The sequence below is a fragment of the Ammospiza caudacuta genome, chromosome 5 (assembly GCF_027887145.1).
Source record: "Ammospiza caudacuta isolate bAmmCau1 chromosome 5, bAmmCau1.pri, whole genome shotgun sequence".
NCBI classification, from domain to species: Eukaryota; Metazoa; Chordata; class Aves; order Passeriformes; family Passerellidae; genus Ammospiza; species Ammospiza caudacuta.
The window spans coordinates 16717524-16735562 of NC_080597.1; the positions used below are offsets into that span (position 1 = coordinate 16717524).

The window sequence follows — 18039 nt, forward strand, 5'->3', positions numbered from 1 at the left end:
TGAATGTGACAGTTGTAGCTTCTATGCTTTCACAGGTGGCCTCCTCACAACAGTGCCTAAACTCAACAAAGTTCCTGCTCAATTATTTGTTCATGTTATCCACTCTTTTGATTCAGGCTTTAAGACAATTGCGTGTGAATTTGACCACACTTCTTTTCATCTGTGCCACTGTCCAGGGAATGCCAGCAGACATGAAGCTCTTCTGTGAGGCACAGACATCCACAGCTCCATTAGTGTAAGTTTGCAGTTCCATGGACATCTAGTTGTTATGAGTAGAAAAGTTGTCCATTTTTTTAAAGGTTGCAAAGTTAACAGGTTAAACCAATGGCTGCTAAGTGGGAGTTTTGAATATTTGTTGTTAATAATTTCATGTTGTAATCACCTATGGTTAATAGTTTTTCTTTAATTACCTGTTGTTGATAGTTAGAAATCCCTCTTTGTTGAGTATCACCCTGCTGCTTCATGGAAAATGGCATCCGGGGTTGTGAGGAGGAGGTGACATCGGGCTGGTATGCAAATGTGGAAACACTTCACCAAATCTACCAGGAAAAACCCCTAAAACAACGAGCTACCATGGAATTAAGAGCTCTAAATGATGTCTAGAGGTGAAGAATGGAATCCAGGGTCTGCTAAGACCCTTTTAACCTTCCACCCTAACCCAAAAGGTGTTGGCTAGAAAGAGGACCTTGAATGTCTAACTGAAAAACTTAGAATCTCCTGGTGCTCTTGTGAGGATGGAAGCCCCAGCTCTGCCTGCAGACCAGCGGACACAGCTGCACTCACTCTTCCTCCTCCTCCTCCGAGTCACTCCTGGGAGCAGCAGCAGCACGTGCACAACCGGTCGGTTCTCCCCACTTGAGCTGATTTTTAATAAAGGCATTAAAAAGGAGAAAGATCTCCTGCCCTATTTATTTCATAGTTATAAGTAGGCACTCCAAGTGGCAAATGCTGGATTAACATTACTCCATAAACTAGTAGAGGGAAGCTAATTACAGATACAAACAAGCAGCAGTCCAGATCAATTGAAGGAAAAATTTGAGATAAGTAAATTATTTAGTCTATTATCATATACCCCCTTGTCTTTTTCCTCAGCATCATTAACTGCTGCAGGCTGAACTGAACTGTCCTACTTCCAGGATAATTACTGCTTATACCTGCTTCCTTTTACATTTACTTATAGACCCTACCAAGATTACAAAAATCTGGTTTGGGTTATCTTAAAACTGCTTGTTGTTGTTCTTGTTGTATTGTTATTACTGGCTTTACCCCAAAAGAAAGATTTTTTCTTTTGGGGTAAACAAACCATGAAACTTGACATGGAAAGTGAGACAGTATCTCTGTCCCAAGTTGGTAAGATTTTCCAGGTCCATGGCACATGAAGTACTTCCTTCCTGAGCTCCGGTAATAAGAGCCTAGAAAATGGCTAGATTAAAGATTTTTGTTATCTGTCAGTAATACAGTTTGGGGCCTCTCTAACTGTGAGATGATTTTAACAGATGAGTGATTTTAACCTCAACACTGCAGCACCCAGTAGGCCATGAAGTCATTCTCATGCTCTATATGGACAATACTTGAGGTCCATGAAAAGTGGAAGAAATGGGAGAGTCTCAAGCACAGCTTTCAATACAGGGTAATGAGAACTATAGCAGGAGTATAAAAAGATTGGCTTATTCAGGTGAATTTGCTTAGTCAGACACATATCTACTCATTAAACTTTTGGGGAACAGAAAATGCTGAGAGCACCTCATTAGAGCACCAGGAGATTCCAAAATGCTGAAATCCTTCCTGTAGGTCATATCAAAACAATTACATTTCCCTGAAAGTATCTCCATTGGTGAAAAGTGTTTTATAAACACAGCCTCAGTTTCTGAATAGTTTCAGAGAATGAATGCTTCCTTTGGCACAAAATGGTTGGGCAAATGGGCATTTTTGCCACCTGGGAAATGAGTTCAGCATTTCCACTCTCCTAAACATGAGCAACACAAATCCCAGTATTTAGAACAAAAATGTTTTCTGATTTCTCTGGACAGAAATACCTGGAACATATTTAAGATCTTACAGCAAACAGTATTTTTTTTTTTTTTTTTTAATATGAAATGGCAACACTAGCTTACTACTCAACCCAGCTGTTCTATATCACACAGTACAAAGCTGAACTGGTTGGCTGGGTTTTTTTTTACTACCTGGGTTTAAGAAAACAGTTGGACCCCTGTGCACCAGCTAAGCAGCAGCCACCCATTAGAACATGTAAGCTACAGTAAGTTGTGTAGTACTAAGCAACTCAACAGATGGACACATCAGCCACATTCACCTCTTATAAAGAGAGACCAACATTGCCCTGAGCTGGGAATTAGCAATGAAAAGCAACAGCAGTCTAAAAACCCGACTTCAGGAACATCATATTTATGTAGAGAAGGTGAGAATTTAGTAAGTTTGGAGCAGGCTTGGTAGTGTACAGCCAACACAAACAAAGAATCCAAAATAAATCAAAACAAACAACCACCTTAACTCCACCTTCCCTGTAAAATTCAGCAGACCTGCATATTCTTTTTGCCAGCACTCGGGAACACATAAATGGATTTCTCTAACAGCTATATAACACTGTGCAATTTTTAAAGGAAAAACCGTAAGAATTCTGGACATCATCCAACCTCTCTGCTCAGGCAGGGTCATCCTCGAGCATATTACTCAGGATTGTGTCCACATGGCTTTTGAGGGTCTTCCATGGAAGGAGACTCCACATCCTCTCTGGGCTGCCAGTGCTCAGTTGCTTGCATAGTAAAGAAGTTTCTCCTGATGTTCCTCATGGAACACTTCCTGAGTTTCAGTTTCTGCCCATTGACTCTCATCCTGCTGTTTGGCTTCACTGAGAAGAACCTGGCTCCCAGCTCTTGTCAGGACACCCTCCATGCAGATACTGACAGACATTGGTAAGATCCTCTCTTTTGGTCGTCTCTTCTCCAGACTAAACAGGCCCAGGTCTCTCAGCCTCTCTTCATACAAGAGATTTCTAGTATCCTGATCATCTCCACAGCCCTCTGCTGGACCAAATCCAACAGATTCTTGCATGTAAATTAATCTGTAAATTACAGGAACAATGCAGAGCTTTCTACAGGCATTCCACTGAAAGCTTTCTTACCTTTTACTCTGAGATACCTAATATTGGTTGTACAGAACCTTAAATCAGAGGGGAAACTATTTACATGTTAAGGCAAATGGACTGACCATCTACTGACAAATTCTGCAACTTGAAAGCCCTGAGGTCCCACTCAAACAGTCTGTGTGAAATGATGAAGTGGACAATTGCTGGAATCTACTCAAAGCAAAACTCAGTCCTTGCCTGGGGTATTCATGTAATTTCAGAGCACAAGAATGAGTACTCACATTCTTTCAATGTGCAGTCATTAACAGCCTGAACCTGTGGTCCACTCAGGTTTTATAGACTAGAGGAGATCTTCAAGTTATTTTTAAAGTGACTAAAACCAAGTCTCTTAGACTTCCCTAACATGTTCATACAGGAAGTTTAGGAGTTTTTTGTAAGTACTGAACAGCATTTGGTGACATATAGCCACTCTCAGGCCTATTTAAGAAAGCACTGCAGTTGTACAGGCAGCAAGATACCATGATTTGTACCTGTTGTGCACATAGAAATTTTGATGCACTGGGACCAGAGTGCTTAGCATCTTATTTAACAAGCCCTATATGATTGGTCACACACTACAAATCCAACCCCCCAAAATCCTTAGTTGGGTCCAGAACCCTTTCATTGCTGTCATACTCATAATTTTTCTGGAATTTCTAATTAATTTCAGAAGCAATTTCTTAATTATGCCTTCAAAATAACAACACAAATAATTAAATAGTTTCTCTACCCTTTCAAACATTATTGCTCCAAACTATGGCACAATTTATGTAACAAAATATATTTTCATTACAGAAACATAGAACAGATAGGATTGGCAGGAACCCCTGGAGATCATCTAGCCCAATACCTCTAAAGCAGGTTGCACAGGATTATGTCCAGGTAGGTTTTGAATCTCTCCAGAGAAGGAGACTTCACAGCCTCTCTGGGAAGCCAGTTCCAGTGCTCTGTCACTCTCACAGTAAAGAATTTTTTCCTTATATTCAGAAGGAGACTTCATGTGTTTCAGTTTGTGCCCCTTGTCCCTGAAGATATTTGTGTGCATTTATAAGATCCTCTCAGTCATGTCTTCGCCCATTTTGTTCCTCACAGGAGAGATGCTCCAATCCTCTCATCATCTATACAGCCCTTTGCTGACCCCACTGCAGGAGCTCCATGTCCCTCCTGTCCTGAGGAGCCCAGAGCTGGACATGGCTCTCCAGATGCACCTCCCATGGCCAGGCAGAGGGGTAGAATCATTCCCTGAGCTGCTTGCAATGCTCTTCCTGATGCTCCTTAGGATTCCACTGGGGATTCCACCTCCTTGCCCTCAGGACACTGCTGGCTTGGGAACATTTCAGTGTCCACCAGGACTCCCAGGTCCTTCTCCTCAGAGCTGCTCACCCCAGCTTGTCCTGGTACCTGGGGTTGTTCCTGCCCAGGTGAAGGACCCTGACCTTGCCTTCGCTGAACTTTGTTGGGTTCCTCTCTGCCCAGTTCCCCAGCCTGCCTGGGTTTCACAGAATGACAGCACCGTCTGGTGTGACAGGACACTCCTTCCTGTTTTGTATCATCAGCAAATGTGCTGATACATCTCCCCTTCACCCAGGGCCTGATGAGTAAGAGGAACAATACTAGGGCCAGTCCTGACCCCTGGGGACACCACTGGGTACAGGCCTCCAGCCAGGCCTGGCACTGCTGCTCTGCTGTTCAGGCAGTTCTCAAAGCACCTCAAAGCCCACTTAGCCAACCTGCCCTCCCTGAGCTCACCCACAAGGATCTTGTGGGGGACAGTGTCAAAAGCCTTTGAGAAGTCAAGGCAGAGAACACCCATTGCTCTCCCTCATCTCCAGCCCATCATTCCAACACAGCAGGCTATCCAACTAGTCAAGTGTGATTTCCGCTTGGAGAATCCATGATATAAACAAAGGGATCACCCTCAGCAGCTTTGCAGATGGCACCAAGCTGAGGGTGCAGTGACAATCCAAAGGGACCTGGACAAGCTCGAGCCCTGGCCCATGGGAATCTCATGAGGTTTAACCAGACCCAGTGCTGGTGCTGCCCCTGTCTTGGGCACATCCCTGTGTGTGATGGATCCAGGCAGGGGATGAGCAGAGGGAGCAGCCCTTGCTGCACCTGGGGCTGCTGTGGGTGAGAGCTGGCCCTGCCCCAACCCAGAGCCCCCGTGTGCTGGGCTGCACCCAGAGCCTCAGGGCAGCAGGGCAGGGGGGATTCTGCCCCTGTGCCCCTCTCTGCTGAGCCCCCCTGCAGGGCTGCATCCAGCCCTGGGCCCAGCACAGCAAGGACAGGGAGCTGCTGGAGCCAGGCCAGAGCAGGGACACCAAGGGGAGCAGAGGGATGGAGCAGCTCTGCTGGGAGGAAAGGCTGAGGGAATTGGGATTGTTCAGCCTGGAGAAGAGAAGGGTGCAGGAAAAACTCATTGTGCCCTTCCAGTAGCTGACGTGAGCCTACAAGAAAGTGAGAGAGGGGCTTTTTACAAGCACATGCAGTGACAGGACAATGGAAAATAGCTTTAAGCTACAGGGTAGATTTAGATTTGAAATTAGGAAGAAACTCTTCCTTGTGAGGGTGGAGAGGTCCTGGCACAGGTTGCCTAGAGAAGCTGTGGCTGCCTAATCCCTACAATTGTCCAAGGCTAGGTTGGAGGGGGCTTGGAGCAACCTGGGATAGTGGAAGATGTCTCTGCCCACGGCAGGAGGTGGAATTGAATGATCTTGAGGGTCCCTTCCAACCCAAACCATTCTGTGATTTTATGATTTTTTTCCTCCACATGCTCAGAGATAACATCCAGGATGAGCTGTTCCATCATCTTTCCAGGAATGGTGAGGCAGACCAAACTGTAGTTTCCAGGGTCTTCCTTCTTGCCCTTTTTGAAGACTTGAGTGAATTGTTTCTAATAATTTCTTTCCACATCTCATAAGGCCTCTTAGTAATAAATTTTGCTTTAATCTCAAACATTGCAAATTCTCTAGACAATCATTCTTGTAAAAGTATGTCCAGTGACTTTTTAATGAGTAATTATTATTTTGATGTTAGCTACAGTCATCAAAAAAGTCATATTAAAACATGCTGCCATCAACTACTCCATGTTCCTCGTTTATGCAAAACTATGTCTTCTGCTCTGATCCAACTCCAGTAAAAACAAGGAATATTTTGAGATGCTTGAAAAGGAACTGGACTGAAGTCTGCAGAAGGTAATGAAAGCAGTAAAAACAAGCCTCTACCTTAGTCTTGTAGTTGGATCCAAGCTTTCAAGTTTGCACACTGCACACTGAAGTCAAAAGAACAATGTAAAGATGCAGAAAATCATGAATAGTGTTAGACAGCAAAGGCAGGGCACTATGGAAATCTGAGACACTAAAATCTACTTAGCAAGAAATTCACTACCAACCTTTCATCTAGAACTCATTCGTACTGGAAAAGAGTTAGGTCTCATTTTCTAATACAGCCAGCAACTATGTGGCAGATATTCTTTGTGATGGCTGTTTCTTGACTATATAAATAATATTGTTTATCATAAATCAACACTGCCAAGTTCTGACTGCATTCTAAGCATAGCTCGACACTGACTCTTTGAAATCAGGGATCTGATGACTTCTTTGTCTGATGTCTTTTTGTAATCCATATGAATTCAGTGTTTCAACTGGACCTATGGAATTTCTAGGACTCAAAAAGGCACCATTTCTTTAGGGAGGGCTTGAATGCCATACACACCTGACACACCCATTACAGGCTGGAATCCTGTACCCTCAGGTGACCACACATTCTACCTTGGTTTAAGTAAGCACTAAACACAATGCAGCTCCCAAAGCTTTGATAAATTCAACATATTTTATAGTTTTTCCATTAAGGAATACATCAACAGAGGCCACACTGACTCAGAAATTTGCTATTAAAATTTGCTATAATGAGAAAGTTAAAATGAATTAACAAAAGACACAAAACTAACACAAATGAGGTAAAGCAGTAAGGATGCAGTATCTCTGAGCTTGTTGAGCCAAGACACTATCTACAGCCATATTAAACTAACATAGAGCATCCATAGGGGATTTAACTTACACATATTAGCTTCACACTCTAAGCTGCTTATTCTTTACTTTCCTAAGTGTTCCATGTAGAGAAATCTTTGCTGTGATTGATTACCTCCTCCAGGGAGTAAGTATTTGAAAAAAAGAAGAAAAAGGCTCAGACAACAAGAAGACTTGCAGAAACAAGAGACTGAGATTGATGCTGCTGTCACAGAGCTCCCAGTTTCCTAATTTATTATGACAGTCTGAGAATCCAACTTCATAGCTGACAGCCACCAAGATTTATTCTACACTTTTGATTATTTCCCCATACCTAACAAAAACCTTTGGTCTATGCTGATTTATACTCTCACTTGTTTTGGTACTTTTCAGATCACATTGGCTTAAGAAAGCAAACATACAGCAAATTAACATGTAAAGAAAGTTATATCCCATTTGAACTCCAAAGATTAATGTGGGGTGACCAAACATTAGAGTACTTTTAAAGGAGGAAACTTTACACAGAAATAGAAAAAGCAAGATAAGGAAAGCAGAGTGTTGAGATCCCAGCTTCGGAGAGGGCTGGATACCAATGACCTTTCCATTCATCACCAAGAGAATTCCAGATTTTTACTGGATGTTGGAAGATCATCAGAACTCAGATGTTATAACCCATCTTGAAAGAGAGATTTAATTTCGTTTTCTGACTGCCTGCTATCATTTGGCACCATGGAGACTTTCACAAGATGCAGGCAGCCAAGTAACAAAAGTAAACCCATGTATACAGAAGTTGCATGTAAACATCTAATAGAGAATTGTCTCTAGAACATTTACATCCCAGCTATCCATATTTTCTCAGCACCTACTCATCAGTCAGCACAAACTGCAGAATAGCAATACCAATATGTGTTCTAAAATCTGATTCATACTACTGTACCCGAAGACTGGATACTTTAAATTGCTGTGATGAATCACAGCTGTTCTTATTAATCTCATGTACAGACCAAACAAGACTGGTAAAATATCTGAAACCAGGAATATGATAAAAATCAGTTTGCTGAAGAAATATATCAGAAAATAAATTTCTTTGTCACTTAGACTTGCATATGAAAACCAAAGAAACTCCAAAAAATGCTTTCAATTTTTTCATTCTTCAAGAATACATTTGTCACTACAAGGCAGTCTGCTATGCAATTTGTAGCATGGATTTGTGTGAATGTGCTCACTGCAGCTTGTCTTGGGAAGGTTCAGTAGCTAAATACCAGAAGCTCCCCTCATCTTAAGGCTCTTTCTACACCCCAAGGACCTGATCACTGCCTGTCACCTTTTGCAGAAAGGCAGAGCTCACAAGAGTTTAAAACACGCAGATAAATGTGCTGTTAAACCTTGCATTTCAAAAGTTCTCATCTTTTCTATAAAGATATATTTTATACATTCCCATTCCCATCTTGTAGCTTGGACCCCTCACAGTTAGAACAGCTCCTTGCTACTCAACTACTGAGACCTGATTCGGGGTCTGGCCTGCTTCTCTCAAGGCATAAACCACCTCCAAGTCCCAAAATCCTGTTCAAGTAAAAGTCTGGAAATGAGTAAGAATTTCAAGATTTAATTATTAACCTTCTCTAGAAAAATACCATAATTTTACATTTGTTTTAATAAAAAAGGAAGAGTTATAAAAAGAAGGCTATTGGGTATATTCAACCTTCCTCCATCTACCAATGGGCTTGGAATTACTAACCAGGAAAATCTGGAAGACTGTTTATAACTGATATTATTACTGGAGGACCTGCTAATGTGCTAGAGAGGGACAACACATAACTGTCAGCTCACCTAATAGTCTTCTGGAACTAGGAAAGAAGGGCAAGGAAAACTGGAAGATGGCCAAGAAAATTGACCATTTTTCAGCTCCTCTAAAATATTTTTATGAAACTAAAAACAACTTTGCAAAAGCTGTGTAGTTTCATATTAAAAAGGTTACTAAAAAAAAATCTATTTGAGCTGTCAAGAAACATAAAGAAAAATAAACATCAGGAATACCAGCATTTGCTGGGAGTTTAGGCAAGCAACAATTGTGCACAGCGAGAAGAAGAAAAATACAGCTAAATAAAAAGGAAGACACTGATCTCTTTAATCATACCAGTAATTATGCAATCCCGAGTTATGTGACACTTCTGGACAAGATACATCTGGTAGCTTTAGGAATGATTTCTCACACATTTGCAACTCCCCTCCCACTTCATGTTGATAGTCAGATGAGGCCACAATCCCAAGTCCCAGTGTCTATGTTTGAACAACAGAATAGGAACAGGTAGAATTTAATTTCTAATGGGTTTGGGTTTATTTTGGAAAAAAAACCCCCAAAAACATAGAACCCTGGAACATTTACTGAAAAATGATTGAATCATATGATGTGATATACATACATTTAAAAGTTGGACTTGATGATCTAAAGGTTAAACTCAATGACCTTGGAGGGCTTTTCCAATTTAAATGATTCTGTGATTCTATGCATATAGTAATGTTAGTTTTTTCATCTGAGTCAGATTGCAGATTATTACCACCCAGCCAAGAATTAAATCTCCATGGCAGGGTTAAACCTCTTCTCTTTTAAAGTAAGCCAAGAGATTTTTAAGGAATACATCAAGACAGGTACTTGGGTTTAGATCTTAACCTCAGACCACAGAAGAAACAAAATTGTGTGACTTCAAACATGAAATTTTATACTGGTTTGAGATCCAAAGGTCTATTTTATAACAGGCATCTCAAGGCCTGTGTCATCAGCTCCTGGTTCATCGCAGAAGTTTCTTTTTTAGCTGCAGGCTCCCAAATGACTGGCTGGAATTGCTGCTTTGCTGCACCTACCAGAGCTGGCAAATCAATACCACTCCTGGAGCAGGTTCAGATGCTCCAGGGAAAGTGCTACCACTCCTTTCCCACAGGGGTTTCCATGTGACTTAGCCACTTTGTCAAGAGATGCAAAGTACCATCTGACAACGACAAATAAAAAGCTAATTTCCACTTTTCAGGCTGGAAAATCAGGCCTTTTGCTCCAAGCACACCTTCAAGGTTGTGGACACAGCCAGGACCTTGCTATTCAGTTCACAGCTGACACTGTGCCTGTGTCTGCCACACTTGTGTCGGCTCAGCTCCTGCAGAGAGCTCCATGGAACTTACCACACACACTAGGAATTGCACTTCTGTCCTGATTTCTGACCAGAATTTCCCTCTGCTTCCAGGATTCTTCTCAATCAGACAAATAATTAGCTGCTGAAGAACCATAAGCTATATTGAACCATCAAAACCTACTTTTATAGTTATCTGCAGGAGGTCACACATACAAAAGAATCAATTGAGATATCATATTACAGGTGTCCAAACTTAGTAATTGCTATTTTTCTGTAAGAGAAACCAAAGCTACACAGACTATTTGAAATAAAATCAGGGATGCAGAAGGGTAAGGATTCTATTCCTGCCTATGGCGTAGACCTTGTGTGAAGACTGAGAAGTAACTTAATCTGTTTGCCTAGTTACTAATCTATAAAACAATGAAAATTGTATTTCATTTCCATACAGGACTTTCTGAAGACAAATTTATTACTATTTACAAGGCATCAAGACATGTTCCAACAGTAATTAATACCACAGAAAAACTCTTAAATAAAATAAGTATGTCTCTGAATACAATAAATTTTTTTTGTCCATGCTGCTTTGCATCTTTTTTGATACTTTCTATGAAGAATTTGCAACCATCTTTAGTACGCTTACTAAAAAGCAGAGGACTTCATAGAACCTATCCTAATCTTTGAAAAAAGGAAGAGTTAGGGTGTGTGCAGCCTGGCAGCAAGAATTGCTTATGCAAAAAAGCAATGCTTATTCCCTATTTAAAAAGTGACTATCACAAATCAGATCTCAGCAGAAAGAAAATATGAAAAAAACCCAAACAACACACAAAAAGGAGAGACAAAAGCAGGTGGTAGCTATTCTCATTTACATCAAAACAGATAAGCATTATAAAACCCCTCTGATTTGTATTTCATGTACAAGAAGGGAAATCCTATTTCAAACCTACTGTATGACAACAAATACTAGTCTTGCATCCACTTAGCAGAATTTAGAGCAATTTTTGAGAAAAAACTACTCAAGGGAGTGCAGAAAATGTTTATTTTTAGCTAGACAAGGATATCATCATAGGAAGGAAGGAAGGCAGGAAGGCAGGAAGGAAGGGAGGGAGGAAGAAAGGAAATGTTGGAGGAAGAACGCAGGAAAAAGCTCTTAACTTGTCCACAGCATCTGCTGTAATTGAATACTCCAAGTTTGCTATTTATAAAGAAGATTTTAGTCATCTTGCTGTACTGATGTTATTAGAAAGACATTCAGTGAAGATTTATGAAGGAATGTAAACCCTGTCAAGAAGAGATGGCTTAAGATCTTGCAGAGTCCACAGCCAAGCAAGATATGTAGAAATCCTGATGTCAAAGAAGATATGTAGAAGTTCTGATGAAATCTTTTTCATTCTAAGAAAGGTGAAAAACATTGATACCAATCTTGTGAAGCATTCCTTGTCTCCATAAAATCCATGAAAAATGACTGGTTTCTCAAAAAGCAAGAACAGATGGAAACCAGTGGACTCACCAAAACTTCAATTCCATTCAACGCCTAATTTCATCATGGTGAAAAAGACAATCTTTGGAATAAGCAAAACAATTTCCAAAACATTATAGAAATCCTAATTTAAATTTGTTTGTGCAAATACAGGGTTTGTTTATGAGACCTCATTGCAACCTCTTACAGATTTACATATTTCTGGTAGCATAAGAGAAGGGAAATAAAGCTGGTCAAGAAGGGAAGGGATGAGAATGTTGCCCTTTTCAAAAACTGATACTCTACTAATGGAAACCACTAGGCTGTCACACCAGTCAGCGTAACTGACAAAGCCAGCAACTAGGTGGGGTGCAAATAATGGCAGAAAAATGCCATCCAAAAAAAAAGTTCTCTCTTTTCTAGCAATGGTATCCCAAATCTGAGTAAGCACACAACAAACGGCCATAGCAAGATTGGCATGGTCATTGTCACAATTAAAATGTTCAGTCTAAAACCCTGCAAGCAGACATGCTGGCCCTCACTAAAATCATTCAGATTTCAAAGAAGGAAGGAAGGAAGAGGGAATGTGCCTTGATTCCCTTGTCAGTGTCTGTATAAAACCAGATATTTTACTAAGACATGCTAAAGACCATTTATTAGTTGCAGACACAGGTATTAGTTAGGTACTTAGGTATTAGTTGCAGACACAACCTCCCCAGTCCATGGTCTCAAAATTAGAAAGACAATTGTGACCTCTTTTAGTGTCCTAAGGTTGTACATTGGGAGAAAGGGAACTCTTTGCTATTACTCCCAAGGTAGTCACCTGTTTGTATTTTTGTTGGCCTTTTTTAATAAACAAAAAAAACCCCAAAAAAACCACAAAAAAACCTAAGTGGCTGGATATAAAATAATGAAAATGTAATTAGAAGTGTGACTATCTCTGTAGATTTAGCCTCTTCATTTCATGACCAGAGAGCAATAACATAGACAGCAGGTCCAAAAAAAATCCCACAGATCTCCTCAATGGCTCATCATTGATCAGGTCACTCCTTTTGCTGTTCATTGTTCAAAAAGGTTTTTTCCCTACTATAATGGGAGTTGTTTGGGCAAAGTTGAAACTAGCAAGCTGTTTGAAACAACACATATGCACAGTTATTTGAATTCCAAATACTTGAACTATTTGATTATGTCTGTGTTCTGTTTTAGTAAGAATTTATGAATATTGGAATAAATAGAGCTTTTCTTAATTTTTTAAATTCATGTCTGGCTTCTCTTTGTATGAGAAATACCTCTTGCACCATTAATCATTTGACCACCTCAGGCTGAGGCAAATAAATCTATTCTAGTCTGTTCTATTACAAATGAAATTTGGAAGTTTGAGTAAAAACCCCTGTCAATGGTCAGGATATATAATCCATCTGAACAAATATTACTCTGTTTGAAAATAAATGCAATACAAAATACATCTACTGAAAGGCTAATCAAATCCTTGCCCTGAAATCCTAGTTCTTTCATATCTTCAGTTAGTGCAGACTGGTGATACTGGACTTCAATATTTCTGGTTTGCTGCTTCATTTATTGAATTTCATTGAAAATATCTCAGTTTTTATTAAAGTGGAGCTGCTGCTGACCCAGAGAAAAATATCCCTTTTACACACTGTTTTATAAACATCACATTGAAATTAACTTAGGACTGTACCAAAATGTGGTCATTGCATTTATATTGGGAATAGTGAGATAGAGTCTCTAAGCAAAAAATGACCAACAAGTAAGAAGCTATAGGAAACTGGACATAGCAGTGTAGGCATTTCCAGGCAACTGGTTTGAGGAATTTCATAATAAGAACATACACCTATGTAACTCTAGGACAAACCCACCCTATTTGAACCAGAGCAATGGCCATGAATCAAAAATACAGATCCCTAAATCCTCAGACTGCTGAAGCAATGAAAATCCTGCACTGGGCTTTCACAGTCAGTGGACAGTGTCCCTCCAGTTATTAGTGATTAGTGTTTCTTCTGCCCTGTTTCATTGTCCAAGTATTCTTCCCTGGCTTACTTGTACTTCTAACATTCCATAATTTATGTTCATACACCATATCCCAGAACTGTACTGCCTGAAAAGGGGAAAAAGGGGAGGGAAAGCTCTAAAGATATGACTGGGATGACAAAAGTTGGAAGAAACAGACAAAATATATCTCAGTATATTTAATATATTTAACAGATTACTTTTCTTGAAGAAGAAGCCCAAGCATCCAGCACAGGCTTTGGAGGTCAGGGTTTTCCTCAGCAATATTAAATATGGGCATTCTGCTTTGAGCATGTTGAGATTAAGAGTGACCTAAACCACACTGGGGCCAACACACACGTTTGAATGTATTCATTATGACCTGGATCAAGTCTTTTCTGAAGATGTGCCAGATGATAAAATGCAGAAAACAGATCAGGCCTTCTTGGCACGGCCATGAAATGAAAGTTTCTTGCATTCACCACTTACCAAGACAGTTGTGGCCATCGTGGGCTAACATGAATCCATCATAGCATGTGCACCTGTAGTTGCCTGGAATGTTGATACACTCGTGGACACAACCCCCATTGTAGAAGTCATTTTCACACTCGTCGATATCTAAAACACAAGAGGAGAGAAAAAAAGCTTTTGTAAAAAAAGAATTCTAACAATACAGAAAAATTCTCCAACTGAGCATGTTTTTTCAAATATGCCCATCCTTAATCTTTCTTTTAGGCTCATTTTGCCTACTTCAACACGTGGTCAGGGACTGAATATATCAGGGTCATATTTGTCTGAAAAGCAGCAAGCCAATGTATAGAACACTCTTTCACAAAATAATTGGAGTATCATTGCAGTAAACAATAATATGCTGTCAAAAATGAAAAAAGGAACACTTGATTTTGCTACACTTTATATTTAAAATGTAGTTTTTATTTTCTGGCTTCAATATAATTAAGCAAAGAATGAATGAACCCTTTGACTTGTAACAACTATGAGAAGCATAGTATTAATATGGCATGAGACAAAAGTATGCCTTTTATAACAAATAAACTATAATCTTCTGTATTAATCACATGCAATCAGAACGACAAAAATGTCAGTATTTTCTCCTCAGAAGATATGATAGAGTTGTTTTGGGTTTTTTTTACACTGGTCTGTATCTTAAAGAGGATCATAAAAGATGAGAGATGGATTCTGCTTCAATTACAAACAATCCTGCCATGATCTTCCCTCCCTCATACAAAAAATAAAAAATCACTCATTCTAGAAAAAGCAAACTTTCTTCTTTCTACAAACAGTATTTTGGCTTATACATGGAACATCAGTATCACAGTCACTCTTCTGAATAATTAAGTGGTGTGCATCAACCAACTAAAAATACATAAATAATTAAAGATAGCCTCATGGCTTGATAAGTATCAGCTCTAAATTTGTGTTCTGCTAGACCAAAAACCACAGCTAATCTCCCTAAGTTAGGCAGAACATGATAAACAGATAAAGTTTTTATTTTAGAAAACCCCCTGTTAGAATATCAGAGTTACCCCAGCATTACATTTCAAATGTGCCTTCCATTGCAGAGGTGATTGACATTTTTCTGAATTAGGTTAATGTTCACATAGATTTTCTCTCTCTTTTTTTTCACCTTTTAAAAGCACTCCACGAAAAGCTCTTGCTACCTGGTATAATACCCAGATGGAATCCAAAGAGGACAAGGTGGTTTGGGCAAAATCAGACCTGTCTGAAGAGCCACCTCAGACTCAGCCACTCCGTGCCTTCACCACTTCTGGTGCTTGGATTGAGAATGGCTGGGTTTGTCCCTCCTCACACAATCTGTGAGAGCAGGGACAGGCTTTTCCCAAGTTCTGTTGCAAGTCTTCTCCCTCATGTTGGCCTCTCCCAGAAATCTAGCTTAAATTCAGAATTTTCCAAGTCTCCATCCACCTGTCTTCAACAGCTTTGAATTTCCCCTTGTACAACCTTCTCAGCAGCTTGAAAAGGGAATGACAGGCTTGGCTTTATTTGCAAAACCAGCTGGCTATTTTGTAACTTAGCATTTGGCACCATAGCAATACCAGAAATAGGAAGCTGGAGAAATGATCTTCCAAACCAAAATACAAGCTGCTGCTTAAAGGTAGATTTCCTAGTCTTTAAAGCACTGCTCTTTTTCTGAAGGTTCTCATTCTTTACTAACAATTTCCATCCTTGAGCTGTACAAGTGCCCACTCAGCACAGCCTGTGGTTGTGCTCTACCTTCCAAGTCCACTATGAGAGCAAAAAGAGAAATCTATGATTTTTATTGAAAACAAGAATGAGCAAGTCAAGTGCTCATCCCAAACAACCTGCAATGCAGTCTCTGAGAAGCTGCTCTGATTAGGCCACAGCTCCGTGTGCCTGGGTGCATATTCCCAAAATGTTACAGTCTGCTTTCCACTCAGCAGAAAGTTGCACCTTCCACAGCCACTCATGAATATTTCCAGAAACTTCTTGTTGTTCCCTACAGGCTACAGAGACAAAAAGAGAGCTCTACAGTAATGCCATGTTTTAACAGGCTAAGTCAATACTCAAAAAGCATCTAACAGGATTTTGATGTCAGGTGTCTCAGGTGTTCCCCTCAGGACACTCAGAAAAAATGGCATCTTCATTTCAAGGTTTGTTCTTAACTTTTATCCAGCAATGAGTCTTTTCAGAAGAGGGCATTCAGAAGAAGCCGTTACCACCTGTTATGTTCCTCAGCATCAGACTGCCAAGGGTTGAGCAATTAATTCCATTTTTTTTTCAAACAATGAACCAAACAGTACTATTTGTTTAAACAAGCAGTGGGAGAGCTTTCAAAAGGGACAAAAAATACTGAAGAAATGTGAAGCCTTTTGAATGACTGCCCCTTATATAATATTTTAGAAAGCAGCACAAAGTAATGATGCAATACAAATGCTCGAGTTATGGAAAAGGTAATGCAACAGAGACAGAAACCACAAAAATAGCAAAAGAAACAGATACTTTTCATCTCATTCCCTTAGGAGTTCAAGTCACAATTAATATTGCAAAAGGATTAGAATATTATTTCTCCCTTTTGCACCCCAATAGCTGTAAAAAACTAGAAGTGGAACCAAACATTCTAACTCATTTTCAGAGCCACATTGTGGGGTTTTTTGTGTTTCTTCCCTCCAAAACCCAAGTAACTATTTAAAAACTTCACCTGGCAGGCTGATTGGAATTTCTATCTCCAGCATGGCTAGCAAAAAAATCAAGGGGCTAAGACTGGTGTATTTACAGGTCCAAAAAAACCAAAGCAAAAACAAACAAAAAACCCCCCCCAACTCCTCTCTCCCCAGTAAAAACCCAAACAAAAAAAAAAAAAACCCAAATAAGAAAACCTCACAAAAACATGCACAAAGCCTACAAAGTCCAAATGTTGAACATTTTTGAAGCCCCAACTGCCAAGAGAAATTCAAGCAATGTGACCACCACTCCGTCTTCTCTTTCCTGGAGGAAGACATTCTTTAAAGAATGCCTCAGTGCACAACAGCTGTAATTTATGGACAGAATACTACATCTGACATGCCAGAATACAGCTTCCTTAGTAAGCTTCATATAGAGTAAAAGTAATAGGAGTACATTCAATCACATAAAACCTACAGCTTTGCTCTTCATTTTGTCTATTATAAGCCTCAAAATTCGCAGGGGCCATCTGTGTTCATTTCCTTTTGAGTATGTCATATCCTATCATTCTTTTTTTCCTATAATTGATAGAATTGGGTGTTAATCAAAACCTCAACTCTAAACACCACTGCTTTCCCTGCTAATTTTATAGCTTCAACTATCCTTAGCATTTCTGGCATTTGATCTCTTAATATTGTCTTTCATCATGCAGGAATTACCATAACAAAAACAAAAACCAAAACCAAGAGGAAAAATGTGGGTACTCAGCCATGAAATTGTGATGGATGCAGGTGCATCTACTGATGAATATGCAAGGTTTCTCAAAGAGAAACCCGAAGTTTTGTCTACACTGGCAAAATATTTATAAAGTTTTCAATTCCTTAAATTGCAGCTGTTCAGATGGGGAACTCTTGGGGTATTTAGTGAAGAAATCACCTTAAAAGAGAATTGTGGTATTTCCACTCCAAGAGAAATTAAATCCATGTGGTACTAAAATGGCAGGAATTGTGGTAGTCTCAGACAAGAATTAAATGCATCAAAATGATTAAGAAGGTGTAGAGACATTTTCAGTACTGACACAACCTGCCAAGAACCCATTTGAGCCTAGTGTACTCAAAAAATACAGCACCTCCCAATCCC

At 39.8% G+C, this 18039-nt stretch overlaps 1 protein-coding gene across 1 annotated transcript in view; it reads right to left on the reverse strand.

The window, feature by feature from the left end:
• Positions 1-18039, reverse strand: part of SCUBE1 (signal peptide, CUB domain and EGF like domain containing 1) — a 189225-nt gene that overhangs the window by 144034 nt on the left and 27152 nt on the right. Inside the window, exon 3 of the mRNA XM_058804924.1 lies at positions 14227-14355. Within this exon, the coding sequence (XP_058660907.1) occupies positions 14227-14355 (129 nt within the window). The remainder of the gene's footprint in view (positions 1-14226; positions 14356-18039) is intronic.